The 20,174-nt window shown below is 39.5% G+C and overlaps 3 protein-coding genes across 3 annotated transcripts; 2 read left to right on the top strand and 1 right to left on the bottom strand.

Annotated features, from left to right (window-relative positions):
• Positions 1-934: 934 nt before the first annotated feature.
• c5h11orf54 (chromosome 5 C11orf54 homolog) lies at positions 935-6,491 on the bottom strand. Its single transcript, XM_042091109.1, has 9 exons — positions 6,476-6,491; positions 5,936-6,034; positions 5,452-5,550; positions 5,046-5,119; positions 4,865-4,966; positions 2,421-2,597; positions 1,880-2,029; positions 1,486-1,602; positions 935-1,182 (listed from the first exon to the last, which is right to left on the bottom strand). The coding sequence occupies exons 2-9, from the start codon at positions 5,994-5,996 to the stop codon at positions 1,009-1,011; spliced, it is 954 nt and encodes a 317-aa protein (XP_041947043.1). The 5' UTR covers positions 5,997-6,034; positions 6,476-6,491; the 3' UTR covers positions 935-1,008.
• Positions 6,487-12,729, top strand: pho (phoenix). The gene is made up of 5 exons (XM_042091108.1): positions 6,487-7,134; positions 7,730-8,039; positions 8,672-8,769; positions 8,928-8,997; positions 9,487-12,729. Exons 1-5 carry the CDS (start codon positions 7,016-7,018, stop codon positions 9,943-9,945), a joined length of 1,056 nt encoding a protein of 351 aa, XP_041947042.1. The 5' UTR covers positions 6,487-7,015; the 3' UTR covers positions 9,946-12,729.
• Positions 12,730-12,974: 245 nt separating this feature from the next.
• aspa (aspartoacylase) lies at positions 12,975-19,253 on the top strand. Its single transcript, XM_042091110.1, has 6 exons — positions 12,975-13,485; positions 15,053-15,248; positions 15,505-15,598; positions 15,836-15,943; positions 17,340-17,449; positions 17,885-19,253. The coding sequence occupies exons 1-6, from the start codon at positions 13,244-13,246 to the stop codon at positions 18,080-18,082; spliced, it is 948 nt and encodes a 315-aa protein (XP_041947044.1). The 5' UTR covers positions 12,975-13,243; the 3' UTR covers positions 18,083-19,253.
• The last annotated feature ends 921 nt before the right edge of the window (positions 19,254-20,174 follow it).

Genomic DNA, 20,174 nt, shown 5'->3' with positions numbered 1-20,174 from the left:
CAGGCCAATGAGTGTACAGTCACTAAATGTACACATAACCTAATTTTTTTAGACCCCCCCATGGATGAAATTCTACAAAACATCACAAATCACAAATGAGTGATTATGGGCCAGGTTGATGTGGGCCCTTGAGACCAACATAGCATAAAAGATTCTTCATCCTCAGTGCCACGGTTCAGGTAGTTATTTAGGAAAAACTTTTTTTTTGCGGTTCGGGGGGCCCAGCACGAGTTGACCAAAAATTCAGGAAGTAGATGACGGGAAAATTCTTGAATTGTGTGCGTGTACAAGTTTATGTTTATGTTTATGTGTGTGGGTGTGTGTGTGTATGTGCGTGCTTGTGTGTTTGCCTGCGTATGTGTGTTTGTGCATGTGCATGCATGCGTACATATGTCTACTGTGTGAGTATGTGTCATACGTATGATTACTGTAAATGTATGTGTGTGCGTGTGTATCTGTTTATGCACATGTGTGCACATGGAATGGGTTAACATGACCCCTGGAGGCAAACATACGGAAAACATTGGTCATCCTAGGCCCTACGGTTCTCAAGATATTCACAGAAAACTGTGTCTGCCCTACCCTCCTTTCGGGGGGTCCAGTACAGCGGGGTGGCTACAGATCAAAATGAAAACCAATGGTTCCATGCTATCCATGTGGGGTTACATGCCCACCAAGTTTCGTCTACCCCGGTCTTTCAGTGTCGCGGGAATCCTTGAAGGAAATTTGGACATGCGAAAAAAAAAAAAAAAAAAAAATCTGACTAAACCTAAGATTTAGACCATAGACTATAATTATACAATTTAGACCATAATTATACAAAAGTGCTTCAGAACTTGAGTATCAATTGTTAATTTATCCAGTTTGTTATTGACTTGTCAATTCATATTTTTTTTTTTTAACTCCAAAAAGGTATTACCAACACACAACTATATCAAGATTAAGGTTATAATAGTTGATGAAAACTGATGAAAATCAGAAGAACAAAGACACCAAAACATCTCATGTTCAATCTCTACCAATCTTGTGAGTTTCCTGGGGCCTGTCAATGCGGTAGATGTACTCCGCAGGCAGGAAGTACCCCTGATATTCCACAATATCCGGGGTCGTGTCGATGTAATAATGTCCACCTTCTCCATGGTGACTAAAGCCGTGTGTGTGCTCCACACGAAGGTCCAAACCCTGAGGAAATGGAAAACAGGGAGAGGACATGTAATTCACAGAATCTTTGACAACCCTTTTAGATTGTTCAGGGAGAGCACAATGTCTACCATCAAATGGCTATAACCTAAAATGAAAAGTCTCACATGAGGTTACTACTTCTGAAAGGTATTTTGTTTTGTTTCAAAGAGTTGTTCTTACTACCTCATGTATCTACATACATAACTGAAACTAAAGGATGAATGTTTTGGCTAGTTAATCTTCAGTTAAGAGAGGCATCTGCATAGTGGTAAATCAAAGGCATTAGATTGTGTCTGTACTCACTGGGTCCCTGGACACCATCACTGACTGGCAGATCAGTGGAGCGCTGACCTCAAAGTGCTTTAGCCAGTTGTTCACATCTTCTTCAGTTTGCAAAGGACATGGCGAAAACTCCCGTGGCTGCACGTGTGTGTGTGAGGGGGGCACAGTTCACAGAAAAAAGTTTGTTAATAATCTATAAATATTTCAACATAGAGGCACTTTCCCTATTAATCTGTATGTGTATTTTTGTTGGGGAAATGTGTTGAGTAATCGTGATGTTTACATTTAATACGCCTGCAACTAAACCGTGAATATCACTCGTCACAGCCTTGAGTATAACCTTTTAATATTGTGTCAACAAATTAATCTTAATTAAACTTTATTGTATGAAAAACGTTCATGAAGATAATTTTACCATGATATGGATCTTGGCTTTCCCTTTCTGGATGACGAAAGTCCCACCCAGGGCCAAGCTTTTATCAGGATAGCACTGTTCCATTGTTTTTCTCATGCATGTCACAAGACTATCCTGTCCGGTCCTCCGGCTGGCTTTCACCTCTAAGACCTATGGTTAAAAAAAAAAAAAAAAAAAAAAAAAAAAAAAAAAAAAATCACCACATCAAAAAGGCTCTCCCTGTTAAAAAACTACAGGCTATGCTATAGAATTGAACAGGACTGACATACACATAATGTGATAAAAAAACTTTTAGAACATTTTACATCTGGTCATATGATAATAATAATAATAATAATAATAATAATGATACATTTAATTTATATAGCGATTTTCAAGATACTCAATGGATGATTTAACCAATATTTCACAATTACAGTTACACAAATCGGTACCTGGTGTTCAAACAACTACAAAAAGTCAGTGAAAGGGCCTGTTCTGAATGAAGTTTACACAGAAATGCTAGAATATAGCCATTTCATTATGCAAGAGCTTTTCTCACCTTCCCAGGTTTTCCCTCACATGCATACAGATTAGCCAGAAGTCCAAAATCACAATCATGGAACTTGTCACTGTACTTTTCCTGTAAACACTTGCCATCCTCTGGGTTGATGGAGGAAAAGTAGCTGGCATTGACAGCAGGCTTCCCTTCAGATTCAGTTAGCACCAGGGGCATTAGCTAGAGAGCAGGCACATACCACAGTGATTTAATAATGACGCTCAAAGACCTTGCAGATACTTCTGTGCAAGAATGCAAGATCTCACCAGATCACATTACAACATCACACAAATAGTCTGCTTATCACATAGACTGGATTCTTAAGCACTATATCTAGACAGTTTCTCAAACTATTAAAGTTGCCTTGCATGCAGTGCATGAATTTTGCGTCGTCACAGCCACAAAGAACCAAGGCAGAATAAAGGTAAAAGTTTTGATCAATGTATTACATTTACCGGCATGTACTAAATTGATATTGAGCCTTGTTTTTATGAAATATGTGAGACACACCGTTGGTCAATTGTTAGATATTGTTGAAAGACCAACAGAATATTAAAGCCTATTGCTACACTTATGATATGGTAATGATAGGAGTCTTTATTGAAGTGAAGACTGAATAGCCCATCAAACTGAACAGATACATTTTACCATACAGAACAGAACATCCTGAATTAATTAAAGTGTAACTGTATGCAGGGGCGGAGCCAGAGGGGTGGCTCCGGGTGGCACAGGCCACCCTTGAGATTCGATTGGCCACCCCAGGTGCCACCCCAAATCCTAGTCTACGATTGTCCATTAACATGGTGTAAGGCGAGACCTTTCTTGATGCACTTGCAGCAGTGTGAAGTGTCAGACATCAGAAATGTAAGTGGCAAACACGCTTGCCTTTATTGGCCTGCGGCACAATTGAACTGCGGAACGAAAGGTTCTTAATACGCAACTTTGTGTAGGCTTAACAGAGTTAGCCTAAATATCGTGCCTATGACGATGACAGCTTTAAAAAAAAAAAAAAAACATTTATTTTACTTGTCTCGCTGGATTGAAGGCAGAATGTGGGCTGTTGCGCAAATGGATGAATGAGGGTCGGGAGATTCCGTTAACAAAAACCTAAAGTTTTGCTAACATTTTCTCCATTATTATCGTAAAATATGTCTCCATGCAGGGCAGGGCTGGTTCTAACCTAGGCTAGGCTACTATATTTGGGTGGGCTGGTAGAAATTTTGGGTGGGCAACATAGCAAAGCTGTCAAATTGGATCAAAACTAACATAAACACAAAACAATCAGTACTACCTAGCTTGAGTTGCTGCAGCCAACAGCCAGGGATAGGCAGTATGTCTGATACAGTACATGTATGTAAAATACAAAATAGTATGTTGTCATTTTTATTTTATTTAGTTGGAAAAAGTTGGCATCATATTTTGTATTAAAATACTTCTTTTGGTAAAACCAATAACCTACTTTTGGTGATGTGATTATAAAAGTGCAAAACAATGAATGCAGCACTGGTGCTGACTTGTAATTTGCCCAGAGTTGTTGTGATCAGAATATTGAGATTCAGGCAGATAAGTTTCTTGAGAACTTCAGTCATCCAATTCAAACACATGGAACCGGTTATGTGGTTGCCCTGCAAGAAGTTGCTCCATGTGCAATGTGCACAATGTTTGGTCACATACAGTACACAATACACTCCTTTATACCAACCTCAAGTTTCTGATGATTAATCATCTAATCGGAAGACATGGAACCGGTTATGGTTGCCCGGCAACAAGTTACCCCACGTGAAAATGTAATTAATTATTTGCCCAGACTTGTTGTGATCATAATATTGAGATTCAGGAAGATAAAATTGCTCACATACACAATACACTCCTTCATACCAACCTCAAGTTTTCTTGAGAAAATAAACAAATAGACAAAAAAGCAGGTCAAATTATTGAAACAGCTACAAAAATAGATGGCCATAGAGTGGAGGAAATGTCTTGGATGAGTATATTTTGTATATCTTCATTTACAGTAATATAATAAAATGTATTATATTTTAATGTCCCCATGATGGAATTTGTTTTAGAGCAGCATAGCCCAGTGACAGACAACTTAGATAATTAACTTTAATATGTTTGTATTACATTTTTTTCAAATACAAAGACATTTTATGTGAGAGTAAGGTATTTGTGTTTTTTTGTCCTTCAATTTATGAGTATGGTGTTTGCATCTGGTTTCCCTAATGTATTTGTGCTAATTTCACATCTTGAGCCTGTTTCTGTTTATCTGGATGTTTTGCCTCATGCCACCCTTGAATTAATCAGTGCCTCACTAGTGCCACCCTTGTTAAAAATGTCTAGAATTGCCACTGACTGTATGCTTTCAGCATGCAGCTTATAACTACTTTCATAAATCAAGAAGAAAGCCATTCTAAATGTAATATAACTGTCCAACATTAACTGACCTCAGCGTTCATCCCAGCAGTTTTTGAGGAGACAGCGCCAGCTCCCAGGATGAAAGCACCAGGCAGCTCCACCTCCTTGGACACTGCGTTCATGTTATAGATCTTTAAAAACAGAATGAAAGATCACACACATTGTTTTGCAGCTTTAGTTCTAACTTTTAATAGCAGGATATTCATTTACCTTATCCGGATGAACAACTGGAATGAGATAAGGCACACCTCCGACATCTGTAATCCTTGGTTTACCACATAAGCCTGTGAAGGGTAAAGGGGAAGGAATGCTTAAAAGATGGATGCTTAATACTCCATTAATTCGTTGTCTATTCCCCCTCTCTCTGAGTCTGACACACACACACATATTTGTTCCAACCATCAACTTAAACAGCTGATTCTAATTAGCACAACTCTTAATTAGGTGGCCCACTAATTGTCATTGTTCATGCATTAGCCAGATAGATTTTTAGCGAGATTACCTGTTCTATGTGCACAGGTATATATATATAGGACACTCTCTGAGGCCAGACTTTTCCCAACTCTGCAATATACTGAGTTGCAATTGGGCAAATGCCGTAGATCTTATTTCTTACCTTTTACAGGAAACGTGAATGGTTCCTGGGTAAGGTCTGGGCAGTCGGTGACAGAAACTTTTGCATCAGCAAAATTTTGTTTCAGACCATTCTCCAACACTGAAAGATACAGTGGTTTGAGGAAGAGAAAACAATCACATCCTTCACAATCACATCAAATACGCTGGATTATGCACACCATCTTGACTTAATTTGTCATTTCATAGCCTAACATGGCCGTAAATATAACAGCTACTTGAGTGGACTTTTGCCCCATTGAAAAAAGAAATAACAATGAGGCAACTTAGTTGAAGTGCAACATATACTTCCATCATCAAACGCAAGAACCATGACATGATTTTACTATTATGAATTTGAGCCTCCAAAAAAGCACTACAAGTGTCATGCCTAGTCTCAACCTAGAAGTCGGTTATTTAAACGCTGTTTTGCTTGGAAAAAGAAACACTGTAGGCTATTTTGCAACCTTATGCAGCGCAATAATTACCTTGACGTAACTCTTCCAGACTCGGAACGTGTAGCTGAAACTTCTCGGTCTTACTCGCCATAACTGTGTGGTACTGAATCAAGCAAAACCAGAGAATGTCTGGCAAAATGCAAACTACAAAATTACTGAGCAGGCGCGTTTATGTACCTAGTACAGGATGCTGATCACATGATAAACCACTGACCAGACCTGACTTCTTCCTATGGTAATGACCATGGTAATGACCCACACAGCAGGCAGGCTCACTGACTCAGAAAAATTCGTATGGGAACTACCGAAGGGGGCAGGCGAATTCCCGGAAGTAGAAGCTAGAATCTTTGGTTACAAGATTCTTCTTCTTGTGGGGTTTATGGGCGGTTGGCATGAGTTACAAGATTCAGTTCGATGGCTAACGTCACGAAGTTAAGTGCGAGTCTGCGCAGTACTGGGGGGACCAACTGAAAAATTACTCAGTGCCCTCCCATTGAGAACGACGGAGTCTGTTCGTCCATTTCTTTTACTGTCTATGGAACTACCAGAGCCCGTCTACGGACTACTAACACCAGAGAATGTCTAATAAGGGACGGGACGGGCTCTGCTAACACTCTGTAGTCCGTCGGACTATAGTAGACGTAACACTCACCATTTCCTGTTTCCCGAGCATGCGTGCATGTCACCATCCGTACCACCACGACATGTGTGAAACTGTGGGGTTGTGATTAGGTACTGGCATCTAAATTAGATAATCATATGGCTCACTCAACCACCCTCAATTGCAGGGAAATGGTTTATTTTACGATCGGATTCACTGGCTTGTATGTGCGATAGCTGAACTGTGTACTCTAGGCGTACTTGACTAGGTGTACATGACTAGAAAGTTTAGGAAAGTTTCAGCAGATCAAACATAACACCGTTATCGTTAACGTCTTGCCGAACTGGCATTGTAGGAATATACAGACAGAGTGTGAATAAATCTCGGGGGCCGATTGCAGTTGTTTGCAATTGAAGATAATCCTGCGGTGATGCCTAACTTCAGCATCTTCCTCTAGTAACAGATCAGGCCAGCATCGAGGAGGAGTACACTGATGTTGCCATGAAAAAATGGCCTTGGATAACTGTAGGCCTAGTGAACTGCCTGAATCAGACATCTTGAACAATGGACGTGGAGAGGAGAGATATCATGGGATCCCTAATGAAAATGATGTGGCTTCGTCAGACAGGTATTGTTTTGGTGGAGTCAAACCATTTGGATTGTGATACCTGGTATAGTTACTTCAGCTTATTTGATAGGGATTGCACATTCATGAACATCAGCATCAGTAGGCTATAGTTTGGAGTTTGCGAACTTGTTCATTTTCGTCCTTAGTCCCAAGGTAGATAAGTAACATACTGTAGGAAACAGGCTCGAGATACAATATGCCTACACATACAAAATGTACATCTGCACAGATAAGGACAGATAAATCCCTGGTCTCAACAGGAAAAACCTGCAGTGGTTGCAGTTCTGATTTTCTATGAACCATAGTTTGAGATGGGTCTTAACATAATTGCAAGCGGTAGGCTATTCCAAAATTGGCTTCCCTTTATACAGTTTGTCCAAATGTGGTGTGCCTAAATGTTCAAATGTTCATGTTCAATGTTGTTCCGCAACAATGTAGGGTTCTAAAATTCCATGTGGGTCATTCCACGTCAGTTCAACCAGGGCCCACGCACTTAGGTCTCAAAAAATTCTGAAAAAATATGTTGAATTCAATGAACCTAGATACCTTTTTCAGAATATGTGTTAAATATGCCTACTTGTTTTCTTTTTTACAGTGATTCTGGCAACAGCATCTTTCTAACACAGGCAGATACTCCTGCTCCACCACTGAGGAAAGTGAGGAGAAATAGGGCAACATCACTGTCCTACACCTTCAGTTTAAGTGAGGGTACTGCTGACACCGAAAGCGAAGAATCAAGCGGCTCCTTTGTGCTTCATAGTGAGACAGACAGCCAGCAGCATCGTAATAGTTGCAGAGATAAGAAGCCACATCGTAGACCAAAAAAGAGAGACATACACTTTCCGTTCCTTGAGAAATATTATGGAAGAGGTTTCCTGACATCGCACCAGCGGCAGACTTTAGTAGTAAGTATATTATAAAATAGGCAAGCAGCATTTTATTTACACACTGTATATGTGTAGATTTGTGAACTCAAACATATTCGTCCCCCTTAACCCTGAAAATTACTGAAGATTAGTTGACATATCAACTAACACCATGATAAACCACAAAAAATATATATTTTATGTATTATCCATATATGCAAGTTAAGTTCATTCACATGGGAGATCTGTTTTGTCCAAAATGTCCAAAAAAACCCTAGAAGTCTGTAGTACTTTAGAACATCCTTTACATTTGAAACCCCAAATCTCTATTGCAGACTTCACTTGTATGCCATCCATGAGTTTTGTCAATTATAAAACAGTTCCATTTGATAAATTCATCATTTAGTCTCCCAAAACCAAATCTATTATCTATATTAAATATTAATCACAATATTTGTATTTGTCATAGGTTTGATACTGACTTCAATTGATTTACAAAAGTACAATTGAATAGGGGTTCAATCATTTTGCTCATTGTAGACCTTGGAGAAGATTTAATGTTTCATTTTAAACTATACCATGTTCTCAAAATCACTCAAATGACCCATTCAGTTCAGTGATTGGGTGACTGATTTGATTTGTCATGTTTGTGTCCATTTCTCTTTTTAAAGAACTCTTCAATAGGCGGATTCTTCAAGTGCATGAAAAGTTTGTCTTTAACAGACAAACAAAGAAAAAAAACAGAATTGTTTCCCAGTCCAGTTTCAGAGTAAGTTCTGTGCCTCATTCATTCTGCACCTCATTCAGATTTGTGTAAGACTGTGTGAGTGTAGAAAACTGGTTACAGAGATCCCTCAGACGTTCATCGGAACATTTGGAATGCAACTCTGCAGTAATGTGTTGTAAAGAAGTTGTGTTCCTTTCTAGTTTCTTGTCTTTGGAAGAAGAGACTGAAGTCCACGAAGACCAAGATAATCAAGACAATATCAGGATAGTGGTATGTACTGTGGGAACTCGCATATTTCCTTCATGAACAACATGCACCCACAAACTAATTAATGTCTTTCCTGTAGTTTAGCTGTTGGTGTTGTATGACGGCACCCAAAGCTAATGGTTCAACTCCTGTCTCACAAATACTGATGCTCAATGGCGTTTTTCTCGAAGTTTAAGTTTAGTCTCTGCTGGAAAAGTGGAAAGTGTTTTCCATGTAAGGAGACTCTTAGATTGTGTTCCACATGACTATTTACTATTACTTTGTTTTTTTAGAGCCAGAGTGTCATATATTTAGGTTGTATGATGCAATGCAACTATTGTAAAGAATAGACTCCACTCTACGAGGGGAAGAAACCTTTTATCATATAGACAAGACAAGATGGTCATCGCATAATAGGTTAAAAAAGAAAGCATTTGTTATGGTTCTGAGAATACATTGACACCTGCTGTCAGAGTATTCCAGCGTTGCTGAAAGACATTTGTTCCCTTGCAGGATGGAGCTTTGTTTATTCAGAACTTTCACAAAAGAAAAAGACAAGAGTGGGGTTCAAATACCAAGAAAGTTCCATCAGAAGTCAAGAACACAAAAAAGAAACCTCCTAATGCCAAAGATGTCTCAAAAGCCCCGGTAAGGGCACAATCCAGGGGGTCAAAACGATCAAGTCCATTAGAGGTCAAGGAAACAAGGAAAGGTCAGAATACGAAGGATGTCTTGAAGAGCCCAGGATGCCCAGGAAATGCCCAAACCAAAATGTCAAAATCCCTTGCTGTGAAAAATAAAAGTGTCCAAAACATGGCCCGTTATGGCAGCTCTTGTTGCAGTAAAGAGGGAAATAAGATGAGAGGATGTGATAACTCCCAGGTACCGGAGAGACCACAAACTAAGCAGTCCCACAAAACTCCATCCCGTGTCACGTCTCGGCACCTTGATGTTTACGGACACAGAAGATGAGCATAATGTAATAACTCCTGAGCAAATGGACGACGACCAGACACTGGAGAGTACTCAGTGTGAGGAGTCACAGAGTGCTTTTGGACTTGAAGGAAGTTTGCCAGAGTTCTCAGAGGAAGGTGATCCTGTGTGTGAGATGACCGTAGATTAGCCAATATCCACATAGCACAAGTTAATTCAAACACAACTTATTCGAATGGAAATAATAACCAGTCATCTGAGAAATGAGACATTGACTATGAAACATTTGACACTGACACTGAAGCAGGGCTGAGTCCTTCAAAGACTAGCAGACCAGGGACAATATGGTATCCAGTGGAAGTTATTGGGGGTCGTCTGAAGACAGTAATTCCACAATGCTTCATCATTTAAGGTCTGGAAGAAAAAGGGAACAGAAAAAGAAAAGATGGAGTGAAGTTGATAGGCAATTTGGTATCTCAAATGTTGGAAAACCCTGAAAAGTCTGGCTTGAATGGAGGGGATTCACAAAATAAAGAAGCTGCGTCTCAGATGACTGAAAATTCCCTGCCAGTACAAGATCTATACAAAACAGGAAAAAGTCCGGATCCTGTTTCAGACGACCAATGGAGTCAGTCTAAGGACTATTCATGCACACCTCCTGTGCAGTGTATTGAACTGAGTGAAGGTCCAAATGTTAGAGACAACAGAGAAATGGAAAACAATTCCTTTCTGGGCACTATTCCCAGCTTGACACTTGGTGTAGAGGCATTGCCTCAGAATCAGTTTCAGGTGTAGGGCTGATAGATGCTAATGCTTTCTATGAGCATACTGCACTCATCCACGGCCAGAGATTCCATGCAGTCCTCTTGATGCTTTTTCTTGGTCATTTTTTTCTTTGCTCGACGTACTGAACAAGAATCCCCATCTACAGACTGGATTTCACACTCTTGTGATGATGCCACATCACTATCCATGGTCAACTAAATGTGAGTTGTTGCTGGAGGCTCAGAAGCACTTTGGCATGTTACTGTCTCAGTCTGGCCTAACAGTCTATGGCATTCAGATGTAATCTCTGTGTTATTCCCCTGTAATACTGTTTCCGCTGTTTCTTTAATTGAAATATTCCAAGAAATAGAAGAAAAAAACACAAAAGCAAAGACAACCCATGTGATCTAGAAGATCCTGTTCAACAGGACAGTCAAGAACAGATTTATTACCTGAGGGGCTGCGTGACCAACTAAGAGACAGGAAAACATATAAAAAGAAAACATACAATGCCCTGGACTGTGCAGAGTATTTCAGAGCCTAGCTTTCTCTTGGAAAGTGGAACAACATTTGTCTCAGACAAACGACGGAGACCAAAACACACCAAGCACAAGTTCTTCTTGTGCAGTGTTAAGCCAAGAGATGGTCTAGACAGTCGACGAAGAAGGAAGGAAACAACACATCTCAGAGCAGCATTTGCTCTACAACTGAATCTGAAGTGCTCTACAAAACAAAAAAAGAAAAGACAGAGGTGAACCCATGTAGCTCAGGGTCAGAGATAACGGCTCTCACTGTTCACAAGAACTAGATGAGTGGGAAACAACATGCCCAAGTGCCTGCTCCTTTGAAAAGGAAAAGGATCAAGCTCAAGTTTGCTCAAACACACCTGAACACCACCATGTTGAATTCAGAGAGGATGCCATCAATAGAGAAAAAAGAAAGAAGAATACATTGTTGGACTCTGTTGCTTTGGAGATGATTACGAGCTCGGACACGTGCCAGGTTGTTGATGTAGACCCTAAAGTGAAGCTGTGTCTTTCTTTTGGATGCCACAAGAAAAAGAGGAAGTGATGAGATTTCAGCCGAGGTGACTCTTGAAGATACTAATGCAACTGTTGAGTCGGGGCTTGAGGATGGTGCAGCACTGTTACCCCCCCCCCCCCCCCCCCTACACACACCATTTTCTAAAGTGAGAAGAGGCAAAGAAAAAAGCAAAAGTCAAAACCAACATTCTGATGCTCAAGAGGATGCCATATTGCCTTGTTCAGTTGCCTTGTTTAATGTCTCTGAGCCTGAAGATGCTTCAGAAGGGAGAAAAAGGCTGTTTCTAAATATTACCTCCCAAAAATACAGCTGAAGGACACACTTCGAAACGCACAAAACAGACTAATCAAAATGTGTGATTTCTCATAATGATTTATGTTTGGAAATTGAGACACTTTAATGTTATGAGTTTACGTCATGATTTCGGAGTCAATCAGTAGCCTACTTAAAGGTGCTTCCTTTTTTGTAATAATTAAGCTATGGGATGTCCGTTAATAAACATGCAGCTGAAGTACAGCAACCTGTTGCTTATACACACCTGGTTAAAAAAATATGTGGATTGAGATGACTGTGAAAAAGACTATCCAGAAAAGACTATCCAGAAAAGTCTATGTTGGGAAGAAAAGCGAAAGAATAAAACACTTCTATCTCCCCCTGTTAGTACACATTTAAACAGTAATGGAGTAACTTGTCTCATCACTACTATATTGTCAAAACAAAAACAAAGCCATAGATAAAAAAAACTAAGTAATGATGACAAGTTAAATGTGTCTATCTTTTTTCATGCCATGATACTTTGTTCAGACTGACAGATGTCTTGAGAGAGTATTTTATTTTGTCTTTTATGAATATATATTATAAGTGGACATAATGTTTTGGGTCATGCATGAGAATATTTTTTTTTTTACTTTTGTACTCTTTAAAGTGTCTCATATGAAAATATGTTGCCTGAGTGCCTGAATGTGCTTCCTGTTGGATCTATTTAAATAAAATCTATGATATTCAGATGTGAAACATTGTCTCCCTGAATTGTGCATCAGAAACTGCATTCCTTATGGGCAGTAATGGTTTGCGTGCATCTGTATTGGCCTTAATGTGTTTACCACTAACACCTTCTTATCCTATTAGAGAGCCTTTCCCTGACCAAGCTTGTCTGCTGAAAGTCTTGGCGCTTGCAGAATGCTCACAATGTATTTTAGTGGGCTATTCATAGGACTTGGACGTGTCTTTAGTCAGTGTTTATGATTTAGTCTTTTAATACGCATAGCATAACCACAGGCTACCGTTGGATGTTAAGACATATAAGGCTTCAGAGGGAGGATCTTGAAACCCAACCCCTTTGACTATTGTACAACACGGAGTTTTCCACGGTGACTGAACGCGGACTTTCAAACGGCGATAGTTATGTAATAGCCTACTGACCACCGCGCACCGAACAAAAGCATTGCCAGTGCTGACAGTAACGATAACTTTGTCCTGTACGCTTGTCTTAGCTGCTCCATACTAAAACGCTCTAGGAGTGAGCGCAATGACTTCGCGTTGTGGTGTCTGTTGTTTTAACGAAGCCAGAAGAGTGGCTATTTTTGGGGGGACGCATGGAAATGAGATGTCAGGCATTATGCTTGTAAATATGTGGTTAAAGAATGGAGCGGAGATTCAAAGAAGCGGAGTGATGACGAAACCTTTCATTACAAACCCCAGGGCTGTCGAGAAGTGCACTAGATATGTCGACACCGATTTGAACAGAGCGTTCACCCCAGAAAACCTCAGGTAAAGAAATGTGATATAATACTCTAAGCCAACACTTTATCCATTAGGAGTGTTTTAATTTGTGTGGTTGATATGGCGTTTGTGTTTACAACCTGTCAAATGTGTTGACTGGAATTAGAATGAGTTACGCGTCTCAAATAGTTTTTTCCCCTAAGGCTTAATTAAGCTTGTAGTAGGACTTTCTCGTGCGCTCTCTGTAGCCAGTGTGAAAACGTATAGCGATAACGTGATGGTGATGCTCTTTGTTGTTTTGGTTCATGGAAGGCCTTGACAGCTCTTAAAATGTGCCACAGTGTGTAAAGGTTATGATGTATCCTAATGTTAATGACTTGATAGTGGATGCTATCAGTTCTGGGATGTGGTGTTCGGCGAGCACTCATAACAGCATTCATTTCGACAAGTAGCCTACTTTCCAAGACTCGACACAATTAAAAAACAATAGGCTACATTCTGCATTTTAGTGCACAGTATGCAGTGTTATTAATGGTCGTTTAAAGCTGCCCTTAAATGTGCTTTATCACTTTGCTGTTGTGCCCACATCATGGTAACTTTTGCATAGCCAGTGAAAAGCTGTTTCTCCATAATTGTGTCAGATTGCAATAGTGTTGGACTCAGCTGTGTTTTCCTTTCTCTTTCAAATAAAGGGCTCCTGAATGCGTTCTGAAAACAGCCCGAACACATGGGCTCTGAATGATGTGTTTGGCCATTGTAAATTAGCACATTTAAAATGAGTGGAATTTGAACAATAGCCTTCATTCATTTAGTGTTCAATTTTAGCACACCCACATGCGATTCAGACATCTCATCTACACACGTTTGCGACCGTGACAGTACAATTAACAGGAAAGACACATATCACTCATATTTTTAAAATAAATTTAGGCTTTAATGGCTATCACTTTTACCATGGAACATAACATTGACATAGTATTCTGAATTGCGGTGTCAGCCATTGAAACCAGTCAATAACGTCACATGATGAGAAACTGCAGGCACAAAGTGGTTCAGTAATGAGTATTAGTTTAAGGCCTCTTTCTATGTGAATGATGATGAATGGTATTTGCTCAGGGTCACCACTTGAGAGAACATGGTGTGAATTCAAGTAGTGCTTATCAAAAGGTTTATTTCACATTCATGTCATGTGTTTCTGATGTGTTTATAATAGTTTAAGTAATTGAACCAGGAGTAATAACTAAGGAAGTCCACAAACATCCTTTGGTCAAGCATGCAAGTTATGCCCATTCAGTTTCTTGCCACAAAATGTGAAGGCCTGAAGCAGCATCACTTCCTGTATCGTTCCTTCCTAACACATACATGAGACAAGAGCGTTGGTCTGCTACAGAGAATTTCTCAGACCATTCAACAAATGCTACACTAAGCATGAGTGTAATGAGTGTATTGGCAAAGGTGTTTCAGTGGTATCCACAACCTTGGTGGTCTCATGACGCAGCGGTGGAGAGGAGCAACAGGCTCTCAGCCGTGTTTTGCTGAACCTTGGATGGCAAGATGACAGAAAGCTCAAATGGTGGCACGGGCTCCATCTTTTAAATGTAATCTTTCTCTACAGTGCACCCAGTGCTGATGAGCTGCCCTATGAAGTCCGCAGGGCGCAGGAGATAAATAAGACGTTTGGCCCTAAAGGCTCAGCAGATGCTTATGATGTAATCTTCGACCTCCACAACACCACATCCAACATGGGCAGCACTCTCATTCTGGAGAGTTCGACGGACCACTTCACTCTCCAGATGGTGCATTACATTAAGGTGAGATTAAGCTTTAAGACTTAAAAATAAACCAGTGAATTAAGTAAACATATAAGCAAGACGTCAATGTGCCTCTTTTTTTAAAGGGTCACATTTTACACCTTAGATAATTGGTGAGAGTGATGTTTGATGTTGAAAATAATGTAACATGTTTGCTGTTTGAAGCAATATGTGTGGGTGTGTTTTCACTGACTTTGCAGCTGGCTGGTTATTTTGTGAAACAAATAGGGCACTTGTTTGTTATTTTGCCCTGCAGAAAGCCATTGCTCCAGCAAGTTGTCCGGTGCTTTTGAATGAACACCCACTGCTTAAGTATTCCACCTCACGCTCTGTAGCCAAGCACCCCATTGGTAAGACCAAAGTACAAACCTGAAAGAAAACAGTGTGTGAAATGTGGTGCTAGGTGTTTGAACTTTTGAACATTTTTCAGCTCTAACAAAATAGCATTCCCTTGGCTTTACTGCATTTCCTCTCATTAAAATCCACTGAGCCATGGCGAATTCTGACGTCCTTCTCTGTACATTCATTGTACAAAAATATGTGTCTGGAACAGTTATTTAGACGCGCAATGTTTTGGTTCATTTCAGGTCTCGAGGTTGGCCCACAACCTCAGGGTGTATTAAGAAGCAACATATTTGAGTCCATGAGGGTGATAATGAAGCATGCTCTTGATTTCATTGAGCTTTTCAACAACGGTAAGTGTACTGGACCTTCAAGAACACAATGCCAGACAGCCCCCCAAATGGCAGGAAAGTAGAAAAGGACAGAGGCAATATAAGTAGTATCAGTCAGTAAATATAAATGTATTGTTATTGTTGTAATGTGTTGTTTTGAACTTAAACCAACCAAAACAACCTGTAGTGAAAGGTTAAGCTTATTTACACCTGGCTGACCAATAAATGTTTTGTGATGACTGGACGTTGGAGACGTCTGTCTTGTGTGCATCATATATTGTTGTGTTATTTGAAAATCAGCGAAGCCTTCAGCTTTGTGCCCTGAAGTGATTGTCTACTTTATAATGAGTGACATTTGGAGACTTAGACCCGCGTTCATGGAGGAGTGACTCACCAGGCCCCTGTGGTCCTCTGCTTTCATTTACAGCTCAGACTCTGACTTCTGAAATGCCCCTTTTTGCTAGACTTCCTTTTTTCTGCTTTCTCGTGAGCTCATGCGGCAGTGTCTGCAGTTCTCAGGTCTAGTGCAAACTCAGTGTTTCCAACCCCCCCCCCCCCCACACACACACACCCTCACTGCCCCTGTCCCAACGTAAACACGCTGTGAGTGCCAAGTGCGGGTGAGTGAGGAGCAGGGTTCTCTTGTGTGCTTGAATAGAATGCTTGTCGGAAGCTGGGCTGTTTCCATGTCGTTAGGGCCGCTCTGGGTGTTCCCGTCTTGTGTTGCGGAAGGGCCACAATGTGCTTGTTCATGAATACCCTACTGTGGTGCTGATTTTTGTTGGAGGGTTTTTTTCCGCTCAGAGCCCACTTCCACGTGTCTGATCCACATGGTGTGCGACAGCTGCAAAAAAAAATAAAAAAATCACAGCGGTCTTTGTGAAAGGGCACAGAATTTGAACTCAAATTTCATGCCAAAGAGAGTGTAACTCACATGTTTCACAGTCAGAGGAGCTGCTGCTGCTGCTGTTTGGGTCTGTCGGCCAATAAGCTGCAGAATTTCATTGTCTCATGATCTAATAAGAATGTGTCCATAGTTTCAATTAATAATTATCATATTATATCATAGCTTAGAGTAGGAATGTCTGCATAAAAGAGCTAAAGTTACGTATTCACTCAAGTGAAAATGTTTACGCCATTATGTGAAAATGTTTAGAGTATGAATGTCAGCATAAAAGAGCTAAAGTTGCACATATTCACCCAAGTGAAAATGTTTATGCCATTATGTGAAAATGTTAATTTACTACTCGTTCATTTACCGCAAGCAGATTATGTGCAGATGACAAATGGCCCATATTGCATAATAGAATTACTCTCTTCTCCTCACCATTGTTTCCTTGTTTTTCATCATCAGTGGAGTAATGTATATCATGACCCGTAATAAATGATCTATTGATGTATTTTGTTTGTGTCATAGGTGTGGAGTTTCCTCCCTGCAGTGTCGACGTGTTCAAAGTTCAGGAAAGGATGGACTACCCCAGAGACACAAACGGCAACATCACTGCCATGGTGCACCCAGATCTGCAGGTATAGTGGGCGTTGTTTGCATTTTAATATGCTGTTTATGTTTTTATTTATGTTATGTTTTTACTCTGTGCTGGAGCACTCAGTCCACAGTGTTCTTGGGAAAGCTGTTGACATGCATGCTTTAGTGAATACATTAGCCTTTAACTCAGAGCTGTGAGCCATGGCTCTATTGTAATGTGTGTGAATGCGCATGCGCATGCCTATGACTCAGGAACTCTGAGGCTGGTCTCTGTGACTCTAAGGACAAGCTGTATTTTTCCATCCACCCAAACACTGGAAAGGAAAGAATACAGACTAAATCTTAATGTTTTTAAACCATGTCCTTAAATGGACTTCCCTTTTTAAAGCTCTGAAACATTTGAGGTTTTAATTTCCTCCCCCTCCTTCCCTTTCTCATTGCCTCTTCTGTTTTCTCTCTTTGTCGCTCTGTTTAAGGACTGTGATTGGGAGCCACTGAACCCTGGTGATCCCATGTTCCAGACGTTTGATGGCAGGACCATCCCTTATGAAGGCCCCAGCCCAGTCTACCCAACGTTTATCAACGAAGCCGCCTATTATGAGAAACAGCAGGCTTTTGTGACAACTCGACGAGAGACATTAGCTGCCCAAGCCATCAGCAAAATAGAACAGTAACGTCTCAGAAGTCCCATAGGTGTAGAAGGTACTGTTAGTTCACCCTAAAACTCAGAGAACTGTCCATGAAACATAATAATGCCGCACTTTTGCACCAATTTGCAGTTTATACAAAGAAATGCTTAGTTTGAGAATAAAGTTTTTAACAAAATATTTTAGAGTTACGAAAACACTGATTCAACTATGCAGGTGTATTCCACAAATGTGGAGCTTATTATGTGAAATACTATTTTTGAAACTTTTTTTGTGATATTACTGTCAAAACCTTTCCCAGCAGATAATTATAGATATATTTTAGGGAATAAACAAGATTTATATGTTTAAAATGTAATAATTTATGTATTCATCTGCTTGACAAAATATTCGTATGTACTGTGCATATTCAGGACAACATAATAGTCTCCTCTTGTACTACTCAGGAATAACAGACGATTAGAGGCAGCACAATATAAACTCCGATGACTGTATCACACTTTATAATAACCTCACTTTGATATGTTCATATTTCATAATGAATTGAAATAGCCTTAAACTCTTAAAATAATCTCCACACTCTCTTGAGATGACTCCACTGGTGCTTCCCTGTGCTCGCCTTAACAAATCTGTAATGGGGATTAGAAAAAAAAGGAATGGAGCTCAGTAGACGTGCGTGCAATATGTGCTACCACTGCATATGAAGTGGGAAGATACTGTCCTTGTTTTATTTAATGGTTGTAAATTAAGTAATCAAGTATGTGTTGTGGTGAATGTTGAAATGTAGAGATGATTTAAATATGGGCCATGATGTTTTACTTTTGGTATAAGTTTACTGTTATTTTATTGATGATGGTAAATCTTTAAAAATCATTGTGGTTTGGTGTTTGTATGTTGAGCCTTTTCTGGTGATTAAGAGTTGTAGTGTAATTTATTTTTAGGGTCGAAAGCTATGCAATATTTTATATGTTGATGCTTAAACTATTTGATTCTGTTTGATTGTCCTAGACAAGATGAGTATGTGATGTTTTCATTGCACCATCCTTTGAAGTTGATCAATTGTTATATCTGCCCTTATAGAAATAATCTGAGCATCTTGTGAGTCTTAAATCGTTTTATGTGGAGAGAGATTTCTTATGACGTATCCTCTAGATTTTTAAAGTTGCTTCAAAATTAAAAAAGTGAAACTTTATGAACACTTACAGGTTTGTTTTTAATCATTTCTATTTTGAATGGGTAGCATTACATAACCTGAACAATGTCTACAGTGACATGAATGGACTAATTAAGAGACCATGAATAGGGTTGAGCAATTCAGTCATCTCTAAACTCTTATCGAATCTAAATTAATTTATTATAACAAATTACATAGGTTCAGTTTTGAGCTTGTTTTATGTTAATTATGAATGAATAATTATGAACAACATATAACAGAAGTTCTTTGATTTTGAGTTTGATGTTGTTAGTTATAATTATTATTAGCCATCAGCTAATAATTTCTTTCTTTCTTTATGAAAGTATTATCGTGAGACTATTAAGAAAGAATTAATTATGGAGCTACTGTTACTAAAGTCAATCAGTGAAAATATAATTTATCTTTAGTCAAATTGCTCAGCACTAATGGGCAGTTTACATAAAGCTAATGTAAGTTGTGTGTGCTTGCAGTCAGTGGACGCAACCACAATATTAGTAGTAATTCAGGGGGGCGCTGAACCCACACCCCATCTCTCGCCCACTCATATCCTGTGTGCTCTTCACTGTCCTGTCCATTAAAGGCTAAAAAGCAAAACAATAAACTTTTTTTTAATACAAGTATTAGTAGTAATTAGAGACACAGTACCCAGGTTTACAGTATGTCTCACTGTCAAGCTGTGAGCATCCCTTAGCTGAGTAGTAAAATGATGAAGAAATGTGAACCAAATTACAAGTGAATAGGAGTTTTGGCCTGTCTTAGATTAGATTAGATGCAGTTTGCATCTAACCAGAAGAGCAAAAAAGTAGAAAGGTGCAATGTGATATAGACAGGTGGTGCCGTTTAAACAGTATAAGACATGTAGTGCAGTGTAGACAGAAGTATACAGTAAAGAAAGTGGTATAGTCATATAAATAATATAAATAT

The sequence above is a fragment of the Alosa sapidissima genome, chromosome 5 (assembly GCF_018492685.1).
Source record: "Alosa sapidissima isolate fAloSap1 chromosome 5, fAloSap1.pri, whole genome shotgun sequence".
In the NCBI taxonomy this organism is placed as follows: domain Eukaryota; kingdom Metazoa; phylum Chordata; class Actinopteri; order Clupeiformes; family Clupeidae; genus Alosa; species Alosa sapidissima.
Note: the sequence above shows the minus strand (reverse complement) of the source record. Positions and strands in the feature narration are given on the sequence as shown.

Excerpts from the sequence above, each read along its gene's own strand:
- c5h11orf54 (XM_042091109.1), bottom strand. The coding sequence starts at position 5,996 with ATGGCGAGTAAGACCGAGAAGTTTCAGCTACACGTTCCGAGTCTGGAA. Across the intron at positions 4,967-5,045 it reads CAGTTGTTCATCCGGATAAG|ATCTATAACATGAACGCAGT; the intron begins GTAAATGAATAT and ends CTGTTTTTAAAG. Across the intron at positions 1,183-1,485 it reads TGATGGTGTCCAGGGACCCA|GGTTTGGACCTTCGTGTGGA; the intron begins GTGAGTACAGAC and ends CCATTTCCTCAG.
- pho (XM_042091108.1), top strand. The coding sequence starts at position 7,016 with ATGGCCTTGGATAACTGTAGGCCTAGTGAACTGCCTGAATCAGACATC. Across the intron at positions 8,040-8,671 it reads ACCAGCGGCAGACTTTAGTA|AACTCTTCAATAGGCGGATT; the intron begins GTAAGTATATTA and ends CTCTTTTTAAAG. Across the intron at positions 8,998-9,486 it reads AAGACAATATCAGGATAGTG|GATGGAGCTTTGTTTATTCA; the intron begins GTATGTACTGTG and ends GTTCCCTTGCAG.
- aspa (XM_042091110.1), top strand. The coding sequence starts at position 13,244 with ATGACTTCGCGTTGTGGTGTCTGTTGTTTTAACGAAGCCAGAAGAGTG. Across the intron at positions 15,249-15,504 it reads AGATGGTGCATTACATTAAG|AAAGCCATTGCTCCAGCAAG; the intron begins GTGAGATTAAGC and ends TTTGCCCTGCAG. Across the intron at positions 15,599-15,835 it reads TGTAGCCAAGCACCCCATTG|GTCTCGAGGTTGGCCCACAA; the intron begins GTAAGACCAAAG and ends GGTTCATTTCAG.